This window comes from Vidua macroura, chromosome Z, assembly GCF_024509145.1.
Source record: "Vidua macroura isolate BioBank_ID:100142 chromosome Z, ASM2450914v1, whole genome shotgun sequence".
NCBI classification, from domain to species: domain Eukaryota; kingdom Metazoa; phylum Chordata; class Aves; order Passeriformes; family Viduidae; genus Vidua; species Vidua macroura.
The window spans coordinates 15,278,523-15,301,850 of NC_071611.1; the positions used below are offsets into that span (position 1 = coordinate 15,278,523).

The 23,328-nt window shown below is 38.1% G+C and overlaps 1 protein-coding gene across 1 annotated transcript; it reads right to left on the reverse strand.

The window, feature by feature from the left end:
• Positions 1-5,753: 5,753 nt before the first annotated feature.
• On the reverse strand, positions 5,754-21,739 carry PSAT1 (phosphoserine aminotransferase 1). The gene is made up of 9 exons (XM_054003790.1): positions 21,616-21,739; positions 19,358-19,418; positions 18,504-18,573; positions 17,217-17,422; positions 15,582-15,754; positions 14,399-14,568; positions 10,638-10,766; positions 8,024-8,161; positions 5,754-7,412 (listed from the first exon to the last, which is right to left on the reverse strand). Exons 1-9 carry the CDS (start codon positions 21,682-21,684, stop codon positions 7,307-7,309), a joined length of 1,122 nt encoding a protein of 373 aa, XP_053859765.1. The 5' UTR covers positions 21,685-21,739; the 3' UTR covers positions 5,754-7,306.
• Positions 21,740-23,328: the final 1,589 nt, after the last annotated feature.

The following is a 23,328-nucleotide window of genomic DNA, read 5'->3' on the forward strand; positions in this document are numbered from 1 at the left end:
AAAGCGTTTGCAAGCACTTCAGCAGAGAGCAAGGAGAAGCATGACACTGTAAATTACTGACCGCTGTCCGCTCTTGTGGATCTTTCCCATCAGTATCTCCTGAGACAGAGAACTTCCCAGCCTTTCACAAATTTCTTTCACAATTTTCTAAATGGTTAGCCTGTAATCTGACTGAGATCAGATTGATACACAAAGTTATTCTTTGTGTGTAAAAGACATTACAAGGAGCCTTTCACATTCTCTGGGGGTTAACACAGAGGATAATGGGTATCAACACTCCAGATTGTTTATGCCATCTTTCTAGCATCTTCCTCTGTGAATACAGTTTTATTATTCTACAGACATATACTTCCTATCTACTTCTGTCTCAGTCTTATTCCAGAGCAAAACTGCTTTAAAAGATGACTTTTTGCAAAATATCCTTCCTTTCACAGACATGGTGAGAGTCACACAAAGTGTGTGCTGCTTCATATTGCATCCACAGACATCTAATTCTTTAAGTAAATTCCTCAATGCTTTTTATTCTGTATGACCATTCTTGATATAATAAGTTCTGAATTTTCTACAATCAGGAATGAGAATCTAAAGTCTAAACAAAGTTTTTAGGGAAGTGGTAACTGGAAGCAACTATACTGAGCACAAGTCTTCCATTGCTGTTCGTTTTCTTTCAGTAAGGATTTAGCAATGCTCAACAGCATTCTTTCTCAATATTTAAAGGTATTTAAAGTATTTTCAGTAGTGCAAAGCTGTGGCAATTCTGTGCTGAGAACTTTCTGTATTATTCATTTCTCCCATTCTGAACATCAATTGTCACACAAATATCTAGCATTTTGCCAGATGTCACACTGATTGTGGTACAAATCTTGAACTAAGATTTATACTAGCATTTCTCCAAAGTAAAATGTTTGCTTCATCACAGAGTGGTTTGTGTTGTAAAGATAATCTTTGAAGATAATCCCTACCGCCTGCTGTGGGTAGGGACTCCTTCCACTAGAACAGGTTGTTCAGAGCTCCATCCAAACTTGAAAACTTGAACGCTTCCAGGGATGGGACATCCACAGCTTCTCTGAGCAGCCTGTTCTAGTGCCTCACCACCCTCACCATAAAAAAATTTTTATGTCCCATCTAAACCTGACATTTTCAGTTTAAAGTTTAAAACAGTTATCCCTTTGTCCTCTAAGTACAGGTCCTTATAAAAGAGTCTTACTCTGTATTTCTTATAAGCTCCCTTTGCATACTGAAAGACCACAGTAAGGTCTCCCCAAAGCAGTGTCAATGGAATGAATAACTGTGGAACTATTTCCATATTGGATAAATAAGTCATGTTTAAGGGTATATATAAAATCATGACAATCAGCACAATCAGAACACAAACTAAAACTTCATAAAACAAGGGTATCTAATATTCACCTATACATGGTATCTTTAAAAATATAAAGGATCTGTAGTTGATTTTTGGAATGCATTCCCTTACATGTGTATCACTGAATGGGTATGACTGGAAGGCATTATGGTAGATCATCTGCTTCAACCTTCCTGCTCAAACAGGGTCATCCTAGAGTACAAAGCACAGAATTGTGTCCAGATAATTCTTGAATTTTCCCAGTGGAGGAGACCCCACACACCCACCTCTGTGCACAACCTGTTCCAGGGTTCAGTCCAGTTCTTTATAATCAAAGGAAAGATCCTGTGCATCCATTTGTGCCCATTGCATCTTGTCCTATTGCTCAGCACCACCAAGCGGAGCCTGGATCCATCCTCTTGATGCCCTCCCTTCAGGTACATATTGACATTGATCAGGTCCCTTCCCAGTCATCTCCTCTCTGGGCTGAACAGGCCTCCCTCCCTCAGCCTTTCCTTGGAAGAGAGATGCTCCAGTCCCTTTGTCAGCTTTGTTGCCATCCACTGAATTTGACCCAGCAGCTCCATGTCCTTGTGCTGAGAAGCTCAGAAGTGGACATAGCACACCAAACATGTTTCACCAGGGCTGAGCAGAAGAGCAGGATTATCTCCCTTGACCTGCTGGCACTGCTCTTCCTTGTGCAAGCCAGGACACCACTGGCCTTCTTGGCCACAAGGGCAAAATTTTGGGGTTTTTTTCCCATTCAGATGCAGTTCAGAGCATCTACTAACCAGTAGTGAGATGTCAAACCAATCAAAACTTGGCAGAGAGCTACCATCAGAATTCTGGATATGGTTGTCTTCTCTGTGTCAAGTGTAGTAGGGACAGAAGTAATATTCTGGCTTTACACATACAAATGTGTGAACTTTGCATGAAAAAACTAAAGGTTTGATGTTAATACAGTGGATTATTTTTCACTTACTGAAATGTACACTCAAGCAATTTGGTTTCAAAGTAATGCTGTAATTAAAACTACTGATGGTGGCCATCTGGAACACAATGGGACTGCTTCTCTGATCATAACAGAGATGTAAAGAAGGAATTTAATAGAAAATTTTGTTCATCTGCAGCTATTGCTACAATACGGATCAAGTAAATGATACATTGGGGTACATTGTGTGGTTGTGCAGGGAAAGTTGCTGTACAACCCTGCCATTTAATTGACATACAGAAGTGTGTTCTGCCGTGCTTCCCAGTCTAGCCAGGTTTTTGCTACAGCCCTTATGGCCATAGAGCCACAAAATCAGCAGTATTTCTCCTGAGTGAAGAGGGTAGGGAAGCAAGGCAGATGGCCACCTCTTCAAAGTGGTACACCAATAGGTGACAAAATAACAACTTAATGTTGTACTATATTCTTAATGTTTTTCTTCTGTTTCTATTCCTCTCCTTTAAATTTACACAAACTAATTCTAAAGCTTGCAATATATCCTCCTATTCACCAGCTGTCACCCAGATATACCCTGCTCACTACCTTGGTCCAATACTTCCTTCAGAATTCACAGCACATAGCTCTAGTGTCAGTGTCTATCACCCTTTTTCTTGCCACAACTGAGGACCCTTCACAGCACCAGAGCAATGTCCTGTCTTGCACCAAATGACTTCACATCACCAGATAGGTTTAGGAAACTGAAGGCAAGCTTCCATGATGTACCAAACAGGAAGACGTACCGTTTAGGTGGCTTAGTGAAATACCTCCACAGACAAAACCTTCTATTTCAGTACTGAGAGACTAGAGCTGACAATATAACTCAGTATTGTGACATCAAGCAAAGCACAATCACAACTGAGTCAAGCATGAACATGTCTAACACTAAGGACAAAGGTGTCTCTTCACAATAAAAATGTGCCTAAAAGCAGCATGATTGGGGCTGCCCTGGAAAGAAAGAAAAGCTTATGGCAGGGCCCTACCAGCTCAGAAGTTTTCCAACTTTTATAATTCTTTAGGTCTGGTTTGCCAAGCTTCAAAAGTACCAGAGTTTGAAATTCCCACACAGTTGTTTTAATTCCAAAGATTACTGCCTGCCTTGGGCAGAATATTTACTAAGTTTTAGAGCAGAGAGTTTGTTACTACCATCCCTAGTTTTAGCAATACATATCTCAAATCTCTTCAGATTACATCATGGAACTACAATATAAAATCATACCCAGATTGCTTTGTTATATTAAAAATTCTAAGCAATTTAATGGCAATTTCTCTTATAATAATTTAGCAAATTTCTACTTTCTCACATGATTTCTTTACATCTCTTTTGTAATTAATCCATTTACCAAAATATACTATTTTTTCTTTTTATGCATAGTGTAAAGGTAGGAGATATAATTCCAATTTTCTCAGATTTCAGAAAATGCATAGCTTTTGGTTTCCTTACATCAAATACACATTTATTTTTCAGCTACTTAGGAAAAAATAAATCTATCCTTGCATCTCTTTGATCACTGTCCTCCAACCATTCAGTAATCCATCAGTAATTATAACTTCTTAGTTTCTTTAGCCTAAAAGGGTGTTATTTATCACAGATAGTCATGAATGATGGTTATAAATTATCAAGAGTCCAATGGCTGACTGGAATGGGGAATCTTCTTTCTAATTAAATGGACTGATTTAATGTAAAAACTTTCAACATTTCACTTTTTAATTAGGTATATCATTATTAAGTACAAAAAGGATCATCCTCATTTTATTTTCTACCCAGAGAATGAAATACAGTGAAAATTAAACATATACCAATATAGTACCAGACCTAGTAACATTTTCAGCATACCTTTGCAACCACTAATACATCAGTATATGATGTCTTTTATTCCTGTTTCATTCCAAACACTTACTTGAATGTCAGGAATGGACTTAAGCTTTTTACATCCAAACATCCCTGGGTATATTGAAAAAATTAAGTTACGAGTTGAAAAGAAAAAAATGCGATTAATTTAAACAGAAACAGGAAAACAGGAAAATATAGAGCATCAGCTTACAGAAGAGCAGGACTCCTCACACTGCTGCCTCTATGAATCATTTCTCTCCACTAGAATTACTAGTTAAATAAGGATGTGGCAGTCCAGACTTCCAATTCTTATTTAATTCTTGCTTGGCTTACAGATATTAACTACCATAGGAAATTCATATCATAGACAACTGACAGGAATCTCTGAGACATGGTACCTTTCTGAAGGACAGTTGACACCTGGGCTAAAGCATCCCTCACTGAACACAGCAGATACAGAGGGAGCATGCAGCTTTCTCTTTTTAGGCCAGGTCAGGGAAAGACAGTGACCAGAGATTTTTTTACTACAAAGGAGAATGCTAGAACGTGCTTTTGTAAAATCAAACACAAGAGCTAGGAGATAGAGATGATTTGCTAGAAAAGGAATTCAAATAATTGTTCATTGAAAAGAGCTAGCTTGTCTTATGATTACCTCTCCATATGGGCTAACTCAGGTGAGATCAGTATTTTCTTTAGTTTTAACACCTTTTAATATCACCAGAGTATTCATGTCACACGAAAAAAGGCCTGCTTCTTAGCACTGAAATTACTAACCCTGTTTGTAAGTGCTGATGAGAAAAAAAGACCAGGAGTCTCAGCAACAGGTTGCTGAAATTCCTCCTACCAATCTGATGTGGGAGAATCAGGATTTAGCTGTCCATAAGGGCTCAAAACCCCAAATACAGACAAACAGCTTGGAAGGCTAAAATTGCTTTATGGATTAGTCTGAAACAAATCTCAAGTAAATTATTCATTCAGGACATGCTTCTGTATTCCCAGTATTCCTGTATACCCCTCACTTGATATTCAGTCTACTATTGTCTGCTTAATGCAGCCTTCACTCTGTATTTTATTTCTACATTATTTTTGCCTTAATTTGCCTTGATCTTTGGGTTAAAAAAATTAACAAGATGCTAGGCACAATTCAGAAGCAGCAAGAGGTTCCTCGTCAGACTCGTGAATCAGTTGCACAAATCAGCACAAGTGTTTTTGTAAACACATATAAAAGCATGCTTGCTAAGAGGAATGCAAGGCTATTATTGTTTTTTGGAAAGAGATAAACCAGAGCTACAGTTGAAAGCAAGTACAAAAAACTCAGAAAAAGAAATTTATGAAGTTAAAAAGCTTAATATGGAATTGAAATTAAATATTCGTAATTGGCAGGGCAAAAAGGGTTCTTTAAGCATTCATAATAATACTTTTGTTTCCATGGCTCTTATAGGAAAGACTCTTCTTGCAAAGAAATAAAACATACATGAGAGAAACTTGCTTTTTAGGGAAAAGGAGTATACCAGAATTTAAAATTCTAACACATATTAGTCTTGATTTTCATCCTGAAAATGACAAAAATCAAAAAGTTTCAAACACAATGGTACTTCACATCATGACATGATTCGATTTTATTTTTTTCACATAATTTACTTGAGTAACACTAAGTTGACAGAAATCTCCAAATAATAGTCTTAAAATTACAACTTGTCAGATAGGAATGTAACTCAACCCCAGCACATTCCACTGACTTGCTCTGAGGTTCCATCAACAAAAGGATAGTGCATCATTATCATTAATAAATTGTTACCACTGTACTGACGTTACACAAAAATTAAAAAAAAAAAAAAAGAAATCCCCATTGTGTGTCAAAGAGTTTAGTCTGAGGCCAGCTGTAGTAATGCTAAACACTTTGACAGTAGCAGATAGCTTCTACACAAGTTAAAATAGGAGATTAAGGTCAATATATGGGCATTGGCAGTAAAGTCACAAGCTGAGAAAAAAAGTAACTCAAGGGTTCCACAACAAGAGAGCCTCTGAAGATCTTTGCATAACCACAGTGACCTCTCTAGCCCAGAGTATCAAAGTGTGCAATAAGCTAGAAGGACCAAGTGAAAAAGTGGGACCAAAAGTACACTGCAGTGTCAGGAAAAGGCAGAGAAGACTATTATTTACTCCAGCTGGACAAAGTTCCACATATAAAAGGCTACACAACTGAAAGAATGAAAAGGTAGAACAAATAATGGAGCAAGTAGAGAGGGAAAACACTTAAGTAACACCAGACAAAGAAGTCTGCTGCACTTTGGGCTCAAAGTCAGCACAGACAAAGTCACAGGCTCATTGAGTGGAATACAGCAATTCAGTCTGGCACCAGGTTAACAAATGAAAAGCAAATTTTTTGCAGCAGCAAATATGCATGCTCCAAAATAAGAATGTAACATTAATAACCTAGGATTTTAATATACAAAATGCATAGAGAAATAAAATACATCTTAGAAATTTATTTAATCAGACTCATGAATCTTAGCTTTAAACTAATAAATGTTAACAGGGAGAAAGGCCCAGTCCTGCAGACTTTAGCCACAATTACTTGCAATGGTTATGACAGTACTTTTAGCACTGGAGCAGTAGCCCAAAGGCCATATTCTCAAGTTAGGAACGCTGGTGTTAACTTCTAAATACTACTGGTGGTACACTGTTGGAATATACCCCATAAATCAACTAGATTTCCCCAGAGACCATGTCAGTTTACCTTCATTATGCGCTCAGAGAGTATTTGTAAAGCATTACAGAGAGCTTATGTCAAATTTTGCTTCCTGAATTTTACTAAAAGGAAGGCATTGCTGAAGTCACTTGTAACTAGAAATGAGAAACAGACTCAGATCCACAGCATCTTACAATGTTATTCATGTTTTAACCACACATTTTCAAATTTACCAATCGATCACAATCAGTCTGGGGATCGTCACCTTCATAAAAGCCAAAGTTGCCACATCACTGCAAGACTGGGCCTCTATTCCATTCAGTTAATTAAAATTGCTACAGGAACTAAAAGAAAATAAAACTTGCACACTACAGCTGTGTAGTACCACAGTAATGTTAAAACCCTTTAGCTTTTATTTCGTAGATGTGCAGTATGGCTCTAACCCGTGGGCATTTATGACTGATGCATCTGCATGAAGCTTCTCATGAATGTTGCAAGCTTCTGAACATCTTCTACAGTCACTGCATTATATAAAGAGGCACGGATTCCTCCCACAGACCTGAATTGAAAATAGGAGAAAAAAAAAAGAACCAGAAAAGTTTTGTATATTCTAAAAAAAGACACTAGTAGTAGTCACAGACATCTAAATCTATTCCTACCCTAAAATTATAAAATTCACATTTATGTGCATGGGAAGCAATATTTAATTCTTCAAGGCAGGCTTGCAATCTACAGAAGCTTAGTATTTATTAGTTGTTTACAGCTCCAAAGCTGTAGCCCAATGACATCAAAAAACTAATCCCACAAACACTACTGAACATGGGAAAGAACTCTTGCAACCAGGTAGACAAGTCATCTGAGAGATTTTATACACTGATACAATCTGACCTCAAAAGATATCTGGCATATGCACAGAGACAGATTTGCAGAAGAAAGCAGAATTAAGGATAAAGCTCTCTGAAGCCCACCTCTTCACCTAAGCAGTAGCTGAGCCACCAGCAATCTCTGATTACAATCTCTAGACCACTATCCTCAAGTGTTGCCAAACCAGTATGAGAAACAGCTTATGCGTGAGAAAGGCTGGTAAGTCAATGTGCAATGCCTGATGCTGTACCACTGTAGTAATAGTTTATTCTGCACAGGACAGAGATTCACTTGACTAATACTTACCGATGTCCTTTCAGAGATATCATGTTAAGTTCCACAGCCTTCTCAAGAAATTTCTTTTCCAGGGCTTCATCGCCCTTGACACTGCCAATGCGGAAAGGTACATTCATTCTGCTTCGGTTCTTTCTCTCCACTGGACATCTAGAGAGGTTGCAGAATGTAATGCTTAACCCACTTTGTGCTATATTTGTATTTCAGCTAGATGCAGTTTGAGAAATTAATAATCACACCTGTTTAGAACCAAAATCAATCCTTCATAATCAAAACTGTCATTACTTTCTGTGAAAGAAAGCAACCTTCCTTTTTTAACCAATAATGGAAGTGGTAAAGTAGAAGGCTTATTAACCCTTCCTGACATACTCAGAATTGTGCCAGAGAAACGGACACGAGGCTTATATACAGACCAAATTAAATTTAAAAAAAAAAAAAAAAAAAGAAAGAAAAATAAATAAAGTTACTTTGGATAGGTAAGGTAATTACAGGGAATTTTGACTAAGTCTAAAGCAGTTTCTTCTCTTCCTCTTCAAAGATTGACACTTCTCAACTAGTCAAAAGTGCTACCAGAATCACACTCAGCTAAACGGAACTAAAGGAAGTATAAGAACACAGCATAAGTAAATTTTCATAGACATTAGAAACATCTGTTAGTGATTTCAGTCCATCTTCTAAATTAGCATTACTCAGAATCATGAAGTAGAGAAGAGGTATCTCTAGAACAAATCTTGCACTGCATACATGGCCACAACATTACATAAGTTGCATCACAACTCCTTAATTTCTTAAAATCCCATTTAATCTAAGTGGATATGTGTAATTTCTCTTCAAATATTTTGTGAAGCTAAGAAATTACAGGAGAAGAAGAGAATATTTAAATATGTTTTTTAGTGTTTCTACTTATAAAGGAGATCTGAAGCCTTCATATTTATTTTTTTCTAAGGCCGTGATGTAGATTCTTGCAGGCATTCAATATAAATGAGTTTTCATAAACTGCATGTGGATTTCATACCTATTATTATGCTATTTGGAAAAGAATAAGCGTTTCATTCTTTTTATTTCCTCTCTTGTTCCTTTGTCCAGATGTCTTCATGATGAAAAGAAAAAAGATCCATCATAACACCTGCCTGTGCAAATCTTCTACTGCAGGTTCAACTAGGAAAATAATGTTCAAAAAGGCCTATGCTTCTAAGCACTCCCATATCTGAATTACTGCAGCCATGCTTTAGTTTTTAGAATATCCTGTTGCTACTAGGCAACCTGATGTAACTCAGTGCATAGACATTGAAAAACAAACTACAAATGGCAAAGAGCACTTCATGGAAGAAAGGCTCCATTTGCTAAATGGCTTGTCACATGGCTTACTCAGGGAAGCGTGCCACAGATTAACTGCCATGTTACAGCTGGGAAGGCAGCTTCAAATTAAGTCTTCCTTTTAGTTATAGATACAATTTAAAATTCACAGTCTTAACTGTATTGCTTAGGAAGCTGCATATAGCTCACTTAGAAGCTTGTTCTGCTTTCCCAGCTGACTATTTACTATCCATTTTGCATTTCCCACTCATTGCCTTACAGACCAACTTGCCAGATATAGATTTCTGTTTGTCACAAAATGTTTTTTCCAAGGCTTCATTTGCTTTCTGACGTTTATGAAAAACCCCCAGGATTTCCCTGGAGTAGAATCACAATCCTGATCATGGTGATGCTAAAGGCAAAGCTGTTTTCATTAACTAAATGGATAAGAAGAATGCATTAAATATTATGATGAAACTTCATCCCTGACAATTATGACTACAGACAGCTTTCATTTAAAATCCAAATTTAATTTGCTCTATCCTAACTTGGACTTGAAAGTAAATTAGGTCCCCACACTGTTGCTTTTACACTGAAGGTGAAAGAAAATATTTTGCAGTTTCATGGTCAATTAGTAGTCTGAGCTTGGCAAATATTAAAATTATATACATCAAATATTACATTATTTTGTGAGCTCAAAAATACCTTGCAACTCTATGTAAAAGTCAAGAGAGTTAAATCTGCTTTGGAAAGCCAGCAAAAATAACTGAAGAAATTCAACTGTGCATAAAGTACATAAAGAAAATGTATTCCATTTTGAGGTCTGATCTTTCTATTTTATTTCAGGAAGTGTTTCAGAACTTAGCATAATTTGCTAATAAAAATGCTCTGTTTGACAGAGAAAAAGCAGAGTCTTTGACTCCTGGAAGGTGGTAGGCAAAATACAATGCAAAGGGGTCTCTACCATTTCTTACAGGCAATTTTCTCCGTTTTGGCCTATGTGTTACCAAGAGTGTCCGTAAGCATACAAACCAGAATCTGCATATCTGTTCTTTGTATACTCTTCTCCCACACTTCTGTTTTATTAAATTTAGAATTTGTTTTTAGTAGGGTTCACTACTGATCTATACATGATAAGTTGAAATAGAAATAACTTCTTTCTGGAATGAGACTTATCCGTAGATAGTTACCAGAAGAATGTTTGCACAAATAGTATCTCTAGGAGTCCTCAAAAAAGGTGACTTCAAAAATAGAATTAAACTCTCGAAAGTTATGAATATTTGGTTATGTAGCAAATATTGAAGCAAAGGGGAAAAGCATAGCAACTTACACATAAAATCCATTAGATTTGTCTATAATATCATAGATCATCCGTGACTTGATTAAACTGAGTTTATCCATAGCTGCAGCTCCACCATTATTCTTTATCCATTCCAGTACCAATCCCATGATATAAATACTGCCAAGGGAAAGAACATTTTGCAGTGAAATTATTCAAACAGGAAAAAAAAAAAGTCTTGCCTAATAGTTCACAAAATGTTTCAGTAACAAAATGCCATGTTTGATTTAAGGGCGCTTAAGATTAACAAATCAAAATCTAGACTATTTTACAAGTTATGACAACTCTAAACAGACAATGTTTTCTGGACACAGGATGAAATATCCTGAAATTCAAATGCCACACATATCTGTTGGACCCATTTTAATCCTTTGTACCACAGAAGGACATGTCCTGCAGGCTTCCTGCAGCCCAGCAGGGCTCCCAAAGACATCCCCAGACATGCTGCATGCACTGCTAATTCATTGCCTACACAACTGCCTGTCAGGTCCTGCCTAGAAGGACTACACAGCTGCCTACAAGGAGCCAGATTTAGCAAAATGCTAATAGCATTTGCCCTGTGCAGCTGCTCTAGCTGTGCTCCTGAAAAATACAGGAGTAAATCTCGAATACATGTACATTAATATGCCAGAAATGTAACCATATTTTCACAAATGTTAAAAATAAGAATTCTAATCCCATTTCTGTCTACAAAGACCTTTTGCTCACATGAATAGTGAAGTTTGGTGAAACAAATTATGATGCATCACACTTGACTGTTACCAGTCAAGTTCTTAGTAGAGATCTGGAAGCCTACTGGCATCACATGGCTTGAGACCAAGAATTTCAATGCTAGTCACTAAGCGCAACATTAAAAAATCCTTGACGCCTTTTGCCTTTGTGCTTTTGCTACAAAATTCAGCTTGTTCAAGTTCAGACATTTCCCACGACTACAACAATTTACATAAAAACCTGCTCACAAGTTTTTATGGCCTATATACAACAAGTTCATTCTTATGAATCCCTTCATTATTGATTCCAAGGGAGTGCTCAGAGAACATTACCATACAAGTTTCCCCTAACACATATCTAGTAGGAGGCTGTTTTAAATTTTGCTGCTTTTTATTTCTAAAGGGATGCCAGTACCAAATCCTTGAACACTTCCAAAAGGCTGCAGAATAACCAAGGTTACAGACTGCCATTTATAGGAAGTACCTTACTGCTCTGAGAGCACAATCTTGCCACATTTATGACAGCACACTATCAACTACTCCAGTGTAAATTATTTAAGTGAAGTATAGACTATACCCTTGGCAAATATACAGGGCCACATTCACATCTTGCCCTCACTTCCTTAAGCAAAACTTTTTGGACACGTGAACTCTTAGAAGTCAGCCTTAGAGTCATTCACAAAAACCCAGACAGCTGAAACTTTTTATCCTTCTTTTACGTCAATCAAAATAATGTTTCTGGAACAATTTTAAGTGTAAAATGCATTTCAGAGCTTGCAAATGAGATTTTTTTATAGCAAATTCATTGTTAATTTTGGCTAAACAGATTAGGGTCAAAGAGTCAACTATGTAGTGCCATGAGGTTAAAGCCATTAGCATCACCTTAATTTAATTTAACATCTTACTGAAGTAGTTTTTGCAATTTTAGTTAATATTTCCTGCCTGTTTGCCAGCAAACCATTAACAAGTGCAAGGAAAAGAGCACAGAAAAAGAGAACTAAGAAGCTTTGCCAGTTCGTTAAACTTGAACAGGCAGTTAGGGCCAAGCCAACCAGATGTGCATCCTGCCAACATTTCAGTCTGTTACATTCTGGATTCTGGAGCATACTCCAACGTGAGTCTGTAGCATGAAATGAAATCTGGCAAGACAGTGATGAGAAAGGAGAAACTGTTAGTTCAACTTTATTTTCAGTTCCCTTAACCACCCACTACTCTGTTAAGGCTACTGTCAGATACTGAGTAACAGCTAAAGCAGCACTTTCTTTTCAGAAGTTCTTTGCAATGGCTAAAATAAGGCTGCAGAATTTGATTTGTTTTGCTTTTCAAATCAGAGGAACAAGACTGTGTCCAAGTACTGAGATTAAGTAGAACTTCAGTTTTTCAAATGGAAATAGCTTTGTACTTGGAAAACATGAATGGCTGGATTTAAAACCTGGCATATTCAAGTACACAGTGTCCAAAAACAGTATGTGTGACTTGGCAGTCAGGCAAATAATCGATCATGAAACAGAGGTTTCATCAAGCACTGGAAAAGACATACATCCTGCCTATATTACAAAGCTACATTGAGCAGACCAAAATCTGGAAACATTGAATAGCTAATTCTTACTGGGTGTACCCAGCCAACAGGGCAGACAGGCTGCCAGTAAGAATGCGTAATTACAGCACTACAGACTGTACAGTATGCACACAACTTGGGGGAACAAGTTCTGCACTGTAAAATGCGGCATAAACCAATGTTCATAAGATTTACTGTTCTGTTGACAAAGATAACTGTTCCTATGTCATGGCAATAGTACACTGCAGTGACAATCAGCAGATTCAGAGATACTTAAATTCAGTAAAATTTGAAGTGATACTAATTGTAATGATGGAATTAAGTTATAGGGTTTATACTAAATCACTGAACTTTGGGCCTGTACAGTTCATTTAATGTGTGTCGGGTTGCAATCCTGGAACATACAAACAAGCTATAGGAGTTGAGACTAAATATCAGTATAAAATTCCATTATGAAATTATTCTGAAAAGGAAATCTTTATTTTTCAAAGTAATTTTAAAAGCTTCTGGGAAGAAATGATAACTAGATTGAAGATTTTTTTTTTTTTAATAATCATTTCAGTGGATGCTGGTATAAAAATTCTTCAGGATAAGAATGAGTAGATACTACTAGCTCAACAGTTAAATATGCTAGTGGTAAAGCACCATTTCACTAATTATCAGAAGCTACAAGATAGCAATTTTTAAAAAGTAAGCTGTAGTCTGATCTGCTTCTTGCATAATAAAATCATCAGGAACATGGCAATTTTATGATTTTGATTGCTAGCAATGTTTATAAAGCTAGATCAATTTTATCTTTGGATTCCAAACCAAACACTGTGGCAGTCAAAGAATTATGCAAAACTCTGTAAGAGAGTAAAAGCAAAGCAACTAATAAAATGCCTTTTAAAAAATTCTTCTACAGTTTCATTTCAAAACCAACAGTACTGAAAGATGTAGAAAGAACAATAAATATTTTTAAAGATTAAAAGAATATATATTCTTGTAATATCTTATATTATTTAAAACTTTAATCACAATATTATTTACCATTTTCTAATAAAGAAAGTCAGTGAGGATCTGGAGGTTCAAATGCTGAGAACAACGTCAGGAAGAAATTAAACTTAGTATTTAGGATCAAGAAGCAAGTCTTAGTGCCAGATTACATCCTTGCAGTAAGAGAAGCATCACCACTGAATTGACTAGAGCTGTGCTCATGTAAACCAGAACTGCATCCTGAAACTTCTACAATGGAGCTATGACATGTAATATTTACTCTGAAAAAGGCTACATCCTCTATGGGTGAGTCACACCAGGCAATGCAATGCCTACTAGTCACACGGCTGGAACACTTCCCATGTTCTCACAGGAATCACGTGAAACACTCCAAGATGTCAGTGGCTTGAGGGCAAATACACAACTTTGGAAGCTTTTCTAGATAAGAGCAGCAGATGGCAGTGCGGCAGCTTTCTGAGTAAGGGATATCACATAGCAGGGTGAGTTACCTGTAGCATGGTGGAGTGTTATACAATGAGCTATTTGCTGCCTGTGTTTTGTAATCCAGTACAACAGGGCATTCCTTCAGTGCAAATCCCAGCAAGTCCTCACGTACTATTACAACAGTAACTCCAGCACAGCCAACATTCTTCTGAGCACCAGCAAAAATCACACCAAACTTTAAAAGGAAGAAGAAAAGAACTTGGTACATGCATTCACTTGTAGATCTTATTACTGAGTAATATCCCAGGCATACTAATCAGCTGAACAGAACAGAGAATGTGTTGAAAATTAGCAAGTTGTAGGTTAAAAGAAGAGTTAGCAGAAGTTCTGATTTCAAAGTGCACCTACGGCTACTTAGCTGAAGAAGATAATCACAACAAATTTTACAAGTTTGCTAAATGTATATTTAATAGCTGCAAAAAATTCTCAAGACAGCCTGTTGCAATTTCACACTACTCCAGGCAATTTTACTAAAAACAAATTCCTACACAGTTCACAGTATTTTCAACTCATCTAGCATTTCAGAACAATCATCATAAAATCCACCTGTAAAAAGAGGCAGATAGGAAAGGCGAAGTTGAATGCATTAACAACTACTCCATTTTGCTACACACAGGTAAGAAAGGCGACACACACTATTTCACTAGTCAGTAACACTTCTTTTCACAGTATACTTTACAAACATAGTAACTGCCTATGTTCTGCCTTTGTACTATCTGTGAAACAGACACCATAATCGTGAGGCAGAGGAAGCTTTAGGAGCTTAAAAGAGATTACAGATTTTTCATGTAAGAGGCAGGATTAAAAAAACTTATTAACAGTACTCTGCTGTAGCCGTACACTATCTACAGACTAAATATTATTTAGAAGACATTTATCTGTTATTTTCTTTTAGCAGGTATTTTCTTCATCAGTGAAGACCAGACAATAATAATCTTGGGCAGCTATTAACATGAACAATTTCGGCATAGTTCAGTATGTTTGTACAAGAAAAAGGAAAAGAGACATTGAAATCGCAAACCTGAAATTTCAACACTTCTATCTATCATCAGATATTCAATTAACAAAACACAACTTTCTTAATTTCACCGCTCAGCATCTCTAGCTATCCAGACATTTCAAAGTGCTTCACTATATGCATTAAATTTTGAAAATGCTTTGTGCGGTTCACTGTGTCCAATTGTTTACCTTGGAAACATCCACAGGTTTGGACAGGAAGTTTGACGACATATCACAAACCAAGACTGCTCCTTTGACATCAGGTACAAAGTCAAACTCCACACCATGAACAGTTTCATTAGCACAGTAATACACATAAGATGCATCCGGATTAAGATTCCAAGTGCTTGGGTCAGGAATGCCTAAGAGCCAAAAAAGAAACCCAGAGGTCACTGGAGACAAGTAATTTTCTTGGCATGCAGTTTTACCTGAACATGAAACTTAAGCGCAAACCAAGAATAATTTTGCCATATAGACTATTAATCATGTTGTTATCAGGAAGATAATGTATCTACAAAGCCAATACACCAGTGCATTCCGAAAATTCTCTGGTGAACCATCATTAAGTTTGCAAAACCTTTTGATTTTCACCCCTTATTCTTCAAATTATTTTCCTCCCATTTGCAATAGCAGACTACAAAGTACTGTCCTAGGGGTTCAAAACAGCATTTCAGAGGAATTCAGACACTGAGTCCAAGAATCTTCCTGCTGCCTTTGGAACCACTGAAACATCCAAATTCTCACTGGCAAAGTTCTCTAAAACTCTGTTTCTGTGCAATCCCAGAGGCATTTAAGTCTTGCCCAAGCTGAACAAACACAAGGTCACCCACCTTTCTCCCATTTTAAGCTTTGCAACTGATTTACAAAACTAAGATCTCCTCTGTCAACAGGCAATATACAGGCATGTCCTGACAGCACAGAACAGGTTTGGCATAGAACAAATTGTTGCTCTCCCTTTCTTTTCTCCTCCAGGACCTGACAGGAGGTGGAGGGAAGGGTGGGAGATGGTACCATTGACACCATCATTATTTACTGGCTCTCCTCTTATCTACAGCTATGAAATGGTGAATTACACTCCCCCAGACTGGGAAGTTGTAGGTTCAATTCCTTCCTGTGCCTTACAGAATATAAAGTTACTTTCCAAGTTAGTGCCTTAATTGCCAGTTAATACACTAACTTATATGGGGATATTCTTTGTCTTGTTGCCACTCTTTTTAGTTCAAGTGTTGTAATTTGGACCAGAGGGAAGAAAAGCGAGCAAAAGCAGCAAGAATAGAAACTAGATCTCATGTATTCCTGCTCCAAGAATTATTTATGTATATTCTGTGACACACTGGTGGGAAAGAATGATTTAGGAATCCTTAAAAGCAGGTAACAGAATTCAGGTCTCCCATATCCTGGGTCAACAAGGTTAAAATCTCAGACCTGCTTCTGAATTTTAGAGCAATCTTATTACCGAGTGTACATTAAATCAAAATATATCACTATATCCCTCAATATCCCTGTGAATAGCTTAAGAACTCAGTTAAATATTAAAAAAAACTGAGAGAGTCCAGACAATTTCCCTACATAAACACTTTTGTCTTGCCACTTATTTTCTGGCATCTGTTCAGCCCCATTTCAGCATCTTTTTCTGGTGGAAACTGTTAAGCCATTTAATAAATCTCCCAGTGCTGAACAAGGAGGAGCGTGGCAAACATTCTTTCAAGTGCTGGGCAGTCAACTCTAGTTAACATTCAACAGCCCAATAGCTACATTGGATCCATTTTTAGAGCAAGTCAAAAAGCTAAGCATTCACAGGGAGAGATGCAATCATCAACTTACTTGTATAGGTTCCTAGTTTGGGATGAACAATATTTACTTTGGCATACTTCTCTGCTTCTTTAGCTGCTTTTGCCGACCAGCCTCCAGTAACCACATAATCTGCCTGTCTTCCCTCCTTTAAACCAATAAGGTTAAGCGGGACTGCACTGAACTGAGCAGATCCACCTCCTTGAAGGAAAATAACTTTGTAGTTGTCTGGTATATTTCTGCATAAAAGAAATAACCATTTATGTTATTCCCAGGTGACACAGGATGCATACATCTTGATATTATGCATTTAACTGTGACTGAGGAAGAATGCTGTCATTTTAGAAGACTCTTTGCCTAGAGGTTAGATCAAGTCCCACTAACTTACCTCAGCACTGGTCTTGAGAAACAGCTTAAATATTTAAGAGTAACTGCTATGAATTTTAGGGATAAAAATTTGCTGGAAAAAAGCTTCTTCTCCCCAACCCTGACACTGCATGAAACAAACTCACTCCTGAGTAAGTGTACACAAAGACTTGAGAGACAATTAATACTGACTTTTAATTTTATGTATTGGTAGCTTCATGACTTTTCTGTCATGAAGTTACCAAAGTGCTTACAGTAGCACTCAGATTTGAGACCCTTAAATTTGAAAGTGCAACAGTACAGTAAAGTATACACGCAAAGCAAGTGCAATAAGAAGCGTCTCATACAATCACAAAAGTTACATATTCAAATTATTCATTGAAATCCCTTTGTCAATGATTCTGGCTGGACTGAGGGTCAAGCATTTTTGTTAAATGGCCAACATTAGTACATGAGAACAGTAATTCTAATCCATTATATATTTATTTCAGTTTTTTTTAAATGTGTCATTCTACAAATAGGAAAAGGGCTCTTGCTCGGTGATTCTAACATTGATCCACAGAGATTTTGTTAATAAAACAGAACTTAAGGACAACGTGTAGATCTCCCCCATAGAGAACTGATTTTTATTGTTTGCATTTATTTATTTTAGTTAATGTCCTTCATTAATTCTATGAAGGCGACACAAATCAAAATTTCAAAAAAACTCAGCTAGACATACAAAAATCATCTTAACCTAATAAGAATCCATTGCCACATTCAAAAATACAAGCATCAAACTTACACATAAGAAGATCAGTGTCTTTCTCAAGGTTATTACTCTACAATACACAATACCTATGCATGAAAAACACCACCAAAGAGGTGCTTTCAAGAAAAAGTCTCCACATTAGACATTACTGATGCAATTAGCACACGCATAACATAAAAATAAGCAGAAAGTAATTCACTTACAGCAATTCGCGCATGAGATTTTCAGTTGTATTTAGAATTTTTGTGAAATCTGAAGACCGATGGCTCATTTCTTAGGTGGAACAGAGAGAAGAAATAATATGAAACAAGATGGTCATACATGAATTTGGCTTTAAAATTGTGTTAAGCTTTAAACCTTTTACAGTACAGACCCAAAATGCCTGAAGTTGTCATTCCCAGTTTAAGTACATAAATACTCCTAAATACCCACGGAAGACTTATACCTGCAATCTTGTCCAGATACAGGCAAATACTGTTCATTTACATTTGGCACCCACATGGCCTTATTACCACTAGGAACAACCACATTTGTGGGTAAAAAAATAGTCTCTAGAAAGGTTTCATTCTTCCCCATGCCAAGAACCTTCTCTGCTGCTAATGCTGTAATAAGTATATTACAAAGTACAGGAAAAGTACAGGTTTTGTTCTCTTACCTTTAGCAAGGCTTCTTCACACAGTAAAGCTAATTAAACATTAAGGACAATTACACAGTAATTCCTTTAAAATCCATAGGCTGTCTTCCGTGTGTAAGTGTACAGTTTAAACATTAATCTGAATTGTGCAGAGACAGCTACATGTTCTACTTTTAGCAACTAATAAAATGCTCACTGTCTTGATGCATAAGTCTTTTGTGCAACTGGGGCTGAAAAGCCAGCCAGCAGGAGAGCACTGCTTTCCTAATGGGAAGGATGCTATACATCTATATGGTATCCATACACATCTGTACAGACACACAGGTATTAGAAATGGAGCCAAAATACAAAGATCAGAAAGTCTTATTAAACAATTCAGTTAAACAACAAAATCATGAAAAATGTAGATTTTTTAAGTCTTACCAAGGACACTTATACCAAGTCCTTTGTAGTCTACCAATTCTTTCTGTGCTTCTAATAATACCTATCAGAAGAAAAAAAATCCAGAAATAAATTAAGGGAATTTTCCACTATCTGGAGTCTCTGATACATCATGCCTATGCCAGCTGCCCCATATTGCAATAAATTGACACTCGTCAAGTGAGATTAACAGAACTATAGTTATCAATACAATTTTTCTGTACCTAGAAGCTTAAGACTTTTCATAAGATAGCAAACTTAAATAATATGCTTGTTGTGGAGACCATGTTATAAGTTATTATTTCAAATGCTACATTTCCAGATTTCTGAATGATTTCTAGGAGTTGAATGGAACTCTTAACCTTTACAGAACATCTAATGTTTGCACATATACTCTTTCTAAGCAAGCATCCTAAATACCCACTCCCACCACTCCATCCTGTGTCCTTTCACTTGACTTGTGCAAATAGGACAACCAAAGTATTGAAGAAAATATAACCAGAAAGATCAACTTGGGGAATCGGATATCTTAAATTGAGCCAACATGACAATGACTGGTTTCACAAAATGAAGTTCCACACCTTTTGAAGATGAGCCTCTATCTTATTGAGAGTTAAGAAAGAAATTAAGCAAAATTTTGAGACAACCAAAAAAACAGGTCACCAGCCAAGTAGTGCTTCAACCATCTTTTTTTTTTTTTTTTTTTTTCTGCCTTCTCCCCTAAGTATGAACGAAGTAGCATGAGATTCTAACCACTGGATCTGCAGCTTCTGATTTTGGTAAATTCTTGTCTGAGAGCCAAAACAGTGCTGACTGCTCCTAAAGGAAGCAGGAGAAGAGGGTGCCCCACTAGAACCAAACAAATGCTGCACACGTGCACCCTAGCATCTGACAAGGAACTGCACACTCTGGGCAGTTTCAGGAATAAGAAATCTACCTTGCTGACCGGGTATCTGCATGGCCTGTCAACTGTAACAGCTGGCTACCAAAAGGTCAACTAAAAGATTGTGAAATTCTAACCACCACATTTTACAAGCAAACTTATCCATGACAGAGAAGGAGGAAAATAAAGTAAGGGAGAACACACAGACTGTTAGAGTAGTGTTTGTTAAACTGCTTCATAAAATCCAATTCTTTCAGTAACATTCTTTATCTGAAAATCTGCACATGCCTCAACAGACATCTATGACACACATTATAATCTATTAATTGCTCCATCTTCTTGCTTTACCGAGTCTGTGTGCTTCATGGGCAGCATCACCCCACAATCAAGAGAAACAAACCATCAAGGTGATACAGCAGTCTACACAAGAGCACTGCATTCTCAAGAGGGCAAACAGATTAATAATAGAGAGCTCAGCTGTGCTCACCTGCACTCCTCAAAACTTAAATCCAGTTTTTAACCATCTCTGTCAGAGAACTGGGAGTGAAGGCAGTGCCTATGAGAGCCCCTTTGGAATCTAGAGCTCGACACAGAACAAATTTCTTTGCAACAAATTCTTTTGCAACCTTGCCCACAAAGGACATTTCCTCGAGAAAAGAGATGGGAGGGGAAAGAAACCCAAACAAATAAAAACAAGAAAGTTGCTCTGCAGCAAATCTGTTTATCTAAAGAATTTTTTTAAGAAGTAACACAAAATAACGAAGAATACTATGAATACCACAAACTGTGAAGGATACTAAGAAAAGAAGAACAACAACAAAAATTCCACAGTAGATAACCCTTAAACAGAAAGTCAGGCACATACAGTTCGGCAGAAACCACCCCTCTCCATATGTAACTGGATAATCCACGGCTGCTGATGCAACTTTCCAGAGGGTTGAGTGTACACCACATTCACTGTAACTTCTTATAAAAAGGCGTCTCAGGGAATTACCATGCTATTTATCAACTGACAAATCTCACACTCCACAGAGCTATCTTTGTGCGCTTAGGTCCTACTTCCCATCCCAAAACTAACGATATAGGTGCTGGTACCACTAGTGCATCCAGCACAAAAAAAAAAAAAAAAAAAAAAAAAAAATCCTAGAGTGTATTCGAAGAACCACACTCGAGCTCCTTTGCAAAAATCCGAGCTTATCAGGGCAGTTCGTCGGAGAAGGGGGGAAGAGGGGAAGACAAGAGGTTTCGGCGCTGTGCGGGTAAACTCCTGTAATTACGATTTATTAGAGTTTCCCTATCCCTCGCTTTGCAGCCGGAGCCCCGCGGGGAGCCGGGGGGACGAGGACACCCAGCCCCGCCCGGCCCGGCCCCTACTCACGGAGCGCGGCAGCTTCGCCGGCCCGGCGCCGAAGTTCGCAACCTGCCGCCCGCTCTCCGTCGCTGCCATGCTGCCTACTCCTGCTCCGCCGGCGGCGACCGCGCCGCCAACCCCTCCGCTATAAACCCGCGGCCCCCGGGGCCCGGCACTTTCCACCCCTGTCCCGGCCGCCCATTGGCAGCGCTGCCGCGGGGAGGCGGTGTGAGGGGCGGGCGGTGTGAGGGGAGGGCCAGGCGGCCGCGGCGCTCCGCGGGGTCCCCACAGTGGCGCGCCCAGCGCGGGCAGCGCAGCGAGCCCTGGCGGGTGCAGCGCGCACGAGCCGCCCGCGCTGGATGGGCGTGAGGGCACACAGACACACAGCCACAGAGAAACACAGCCACAGAGAAACACAGCCACAGAGAAACACAGCCACAGAGAAACACAGCCACGGAGAAACACGTACACGCACGCACGCACACACACACACACACACACACACACACGGTGAATGCACGTCATACTGTAACTTCCTGCCTGTGCTTTCCCCCCACGCGGGTGCTGCAGCAGCGCTGGGATGCTTGTTCCAAAAGCAGTCTGCGTGAATGCGTGAGAACTTAAAAGCAGCGACGACCCACAGTTACAGTGAATTTTGAACACGTTGCCCAGAGAGGTTGTGGAGTCTCCCTCGCTGGAGACACTTAAGAACCACCCAGGTACAATCCTGTGCAATGTATTCTAGTACATCCCTGATAAAGCTGTGAAGCTGGAGACAACCCACTGTATCCAACCAGACCGTTTCTGTGAGTCTGTGATTCATCTTGATAGAGATGGGTTTACAGTACACAGATCTTCTAATATTTTGTGTGAAATACTTACCTTGTAAAGGAGGAGGATTCCTGCCTTCTATAAGCCAACAAGTGTCTGTATGTTGTGCAGTTTCCCCAAAAAGTCTGTTGCAGGCAAATTGCTATTTGAATTTCACCAAAGAGAGTAAAAACAGGAGAGCTGTGAAACTTTATCACCTTTACGTAATGGATAGCGTAGCTTGGACTTGCCTTGAGGTTTGCCAAATCCTAGGCTAATATCCCTGTATACTAAACATTCCTCCCACAGGTATCTATGGAAGGTATCTTGGTTCATTGAAAATACAGAGGTAGTACAACTGAACTGTTGTAACTGAAAGAGACTTTAGCTCATTCCATTTTCTGATTGTTGATTCTGCCCAAGTCAGTTTTCAAAGTTATTTTAAAGGCAGTAGCAGTAAACCAATTTTGACAAAGCAAGCCATGAAGTGTGATTTAAAACAGATGGGCATCACAGAGTCCCGTATTTTCCAAGTATCTTCGGCAAGATTGATTCACAATTCTCATATGCAGCTGTATAAAGCACAGCTCTTGAACACATTAGATTACCCAGTCTTTCCTGTAACTCTGGCCCTATTTTAATCTCATGGGTGTTCCCCAAGCTAATCATCAATATTAACCATCTGTAGAGAAAACTGCAAGTCTGTTATTTTCTGAATTCTGAGATGTTTATAAAATACATCATTACCAATTATTTCACTGAAGAAATACTGACTACATGAATTTGTTCCTTTTCCTGTCAAGCCAGGTGATACCCGGAACCACAAAAAGAATTTACATCTGGTAAATGATCTGGTATTTAGTTGAAAGAGTTTCATCTTAAGGAAGTTATTTTGTTTAAAAAATTGTAAACAGAAACATTGGTGTTAAA

Coding starts and splice junctions, on each gene's coding strand:
- PSAT1 (XM_054003790.1), bottom strand. CDS start 21,684: ATGGCAGCGACGGAGAGCGGGCGGCAGGTTGCGAACTTCGGCGCCGGG. Junction 18,574..19,357: donor ACTTGGTATAAGTGTCCTTG/GTAAGACTTAAA, acceptor GTTCCACCTAAG/AAATGAGCCATCGGTCTTCA. Junction 15,755..17,216: donor CAAACTAGGAACCTATACAA/GTAAGTTGATGA, acceptor TTTGGCTCTTAG/GCATTCCTGACCCAAGCACT.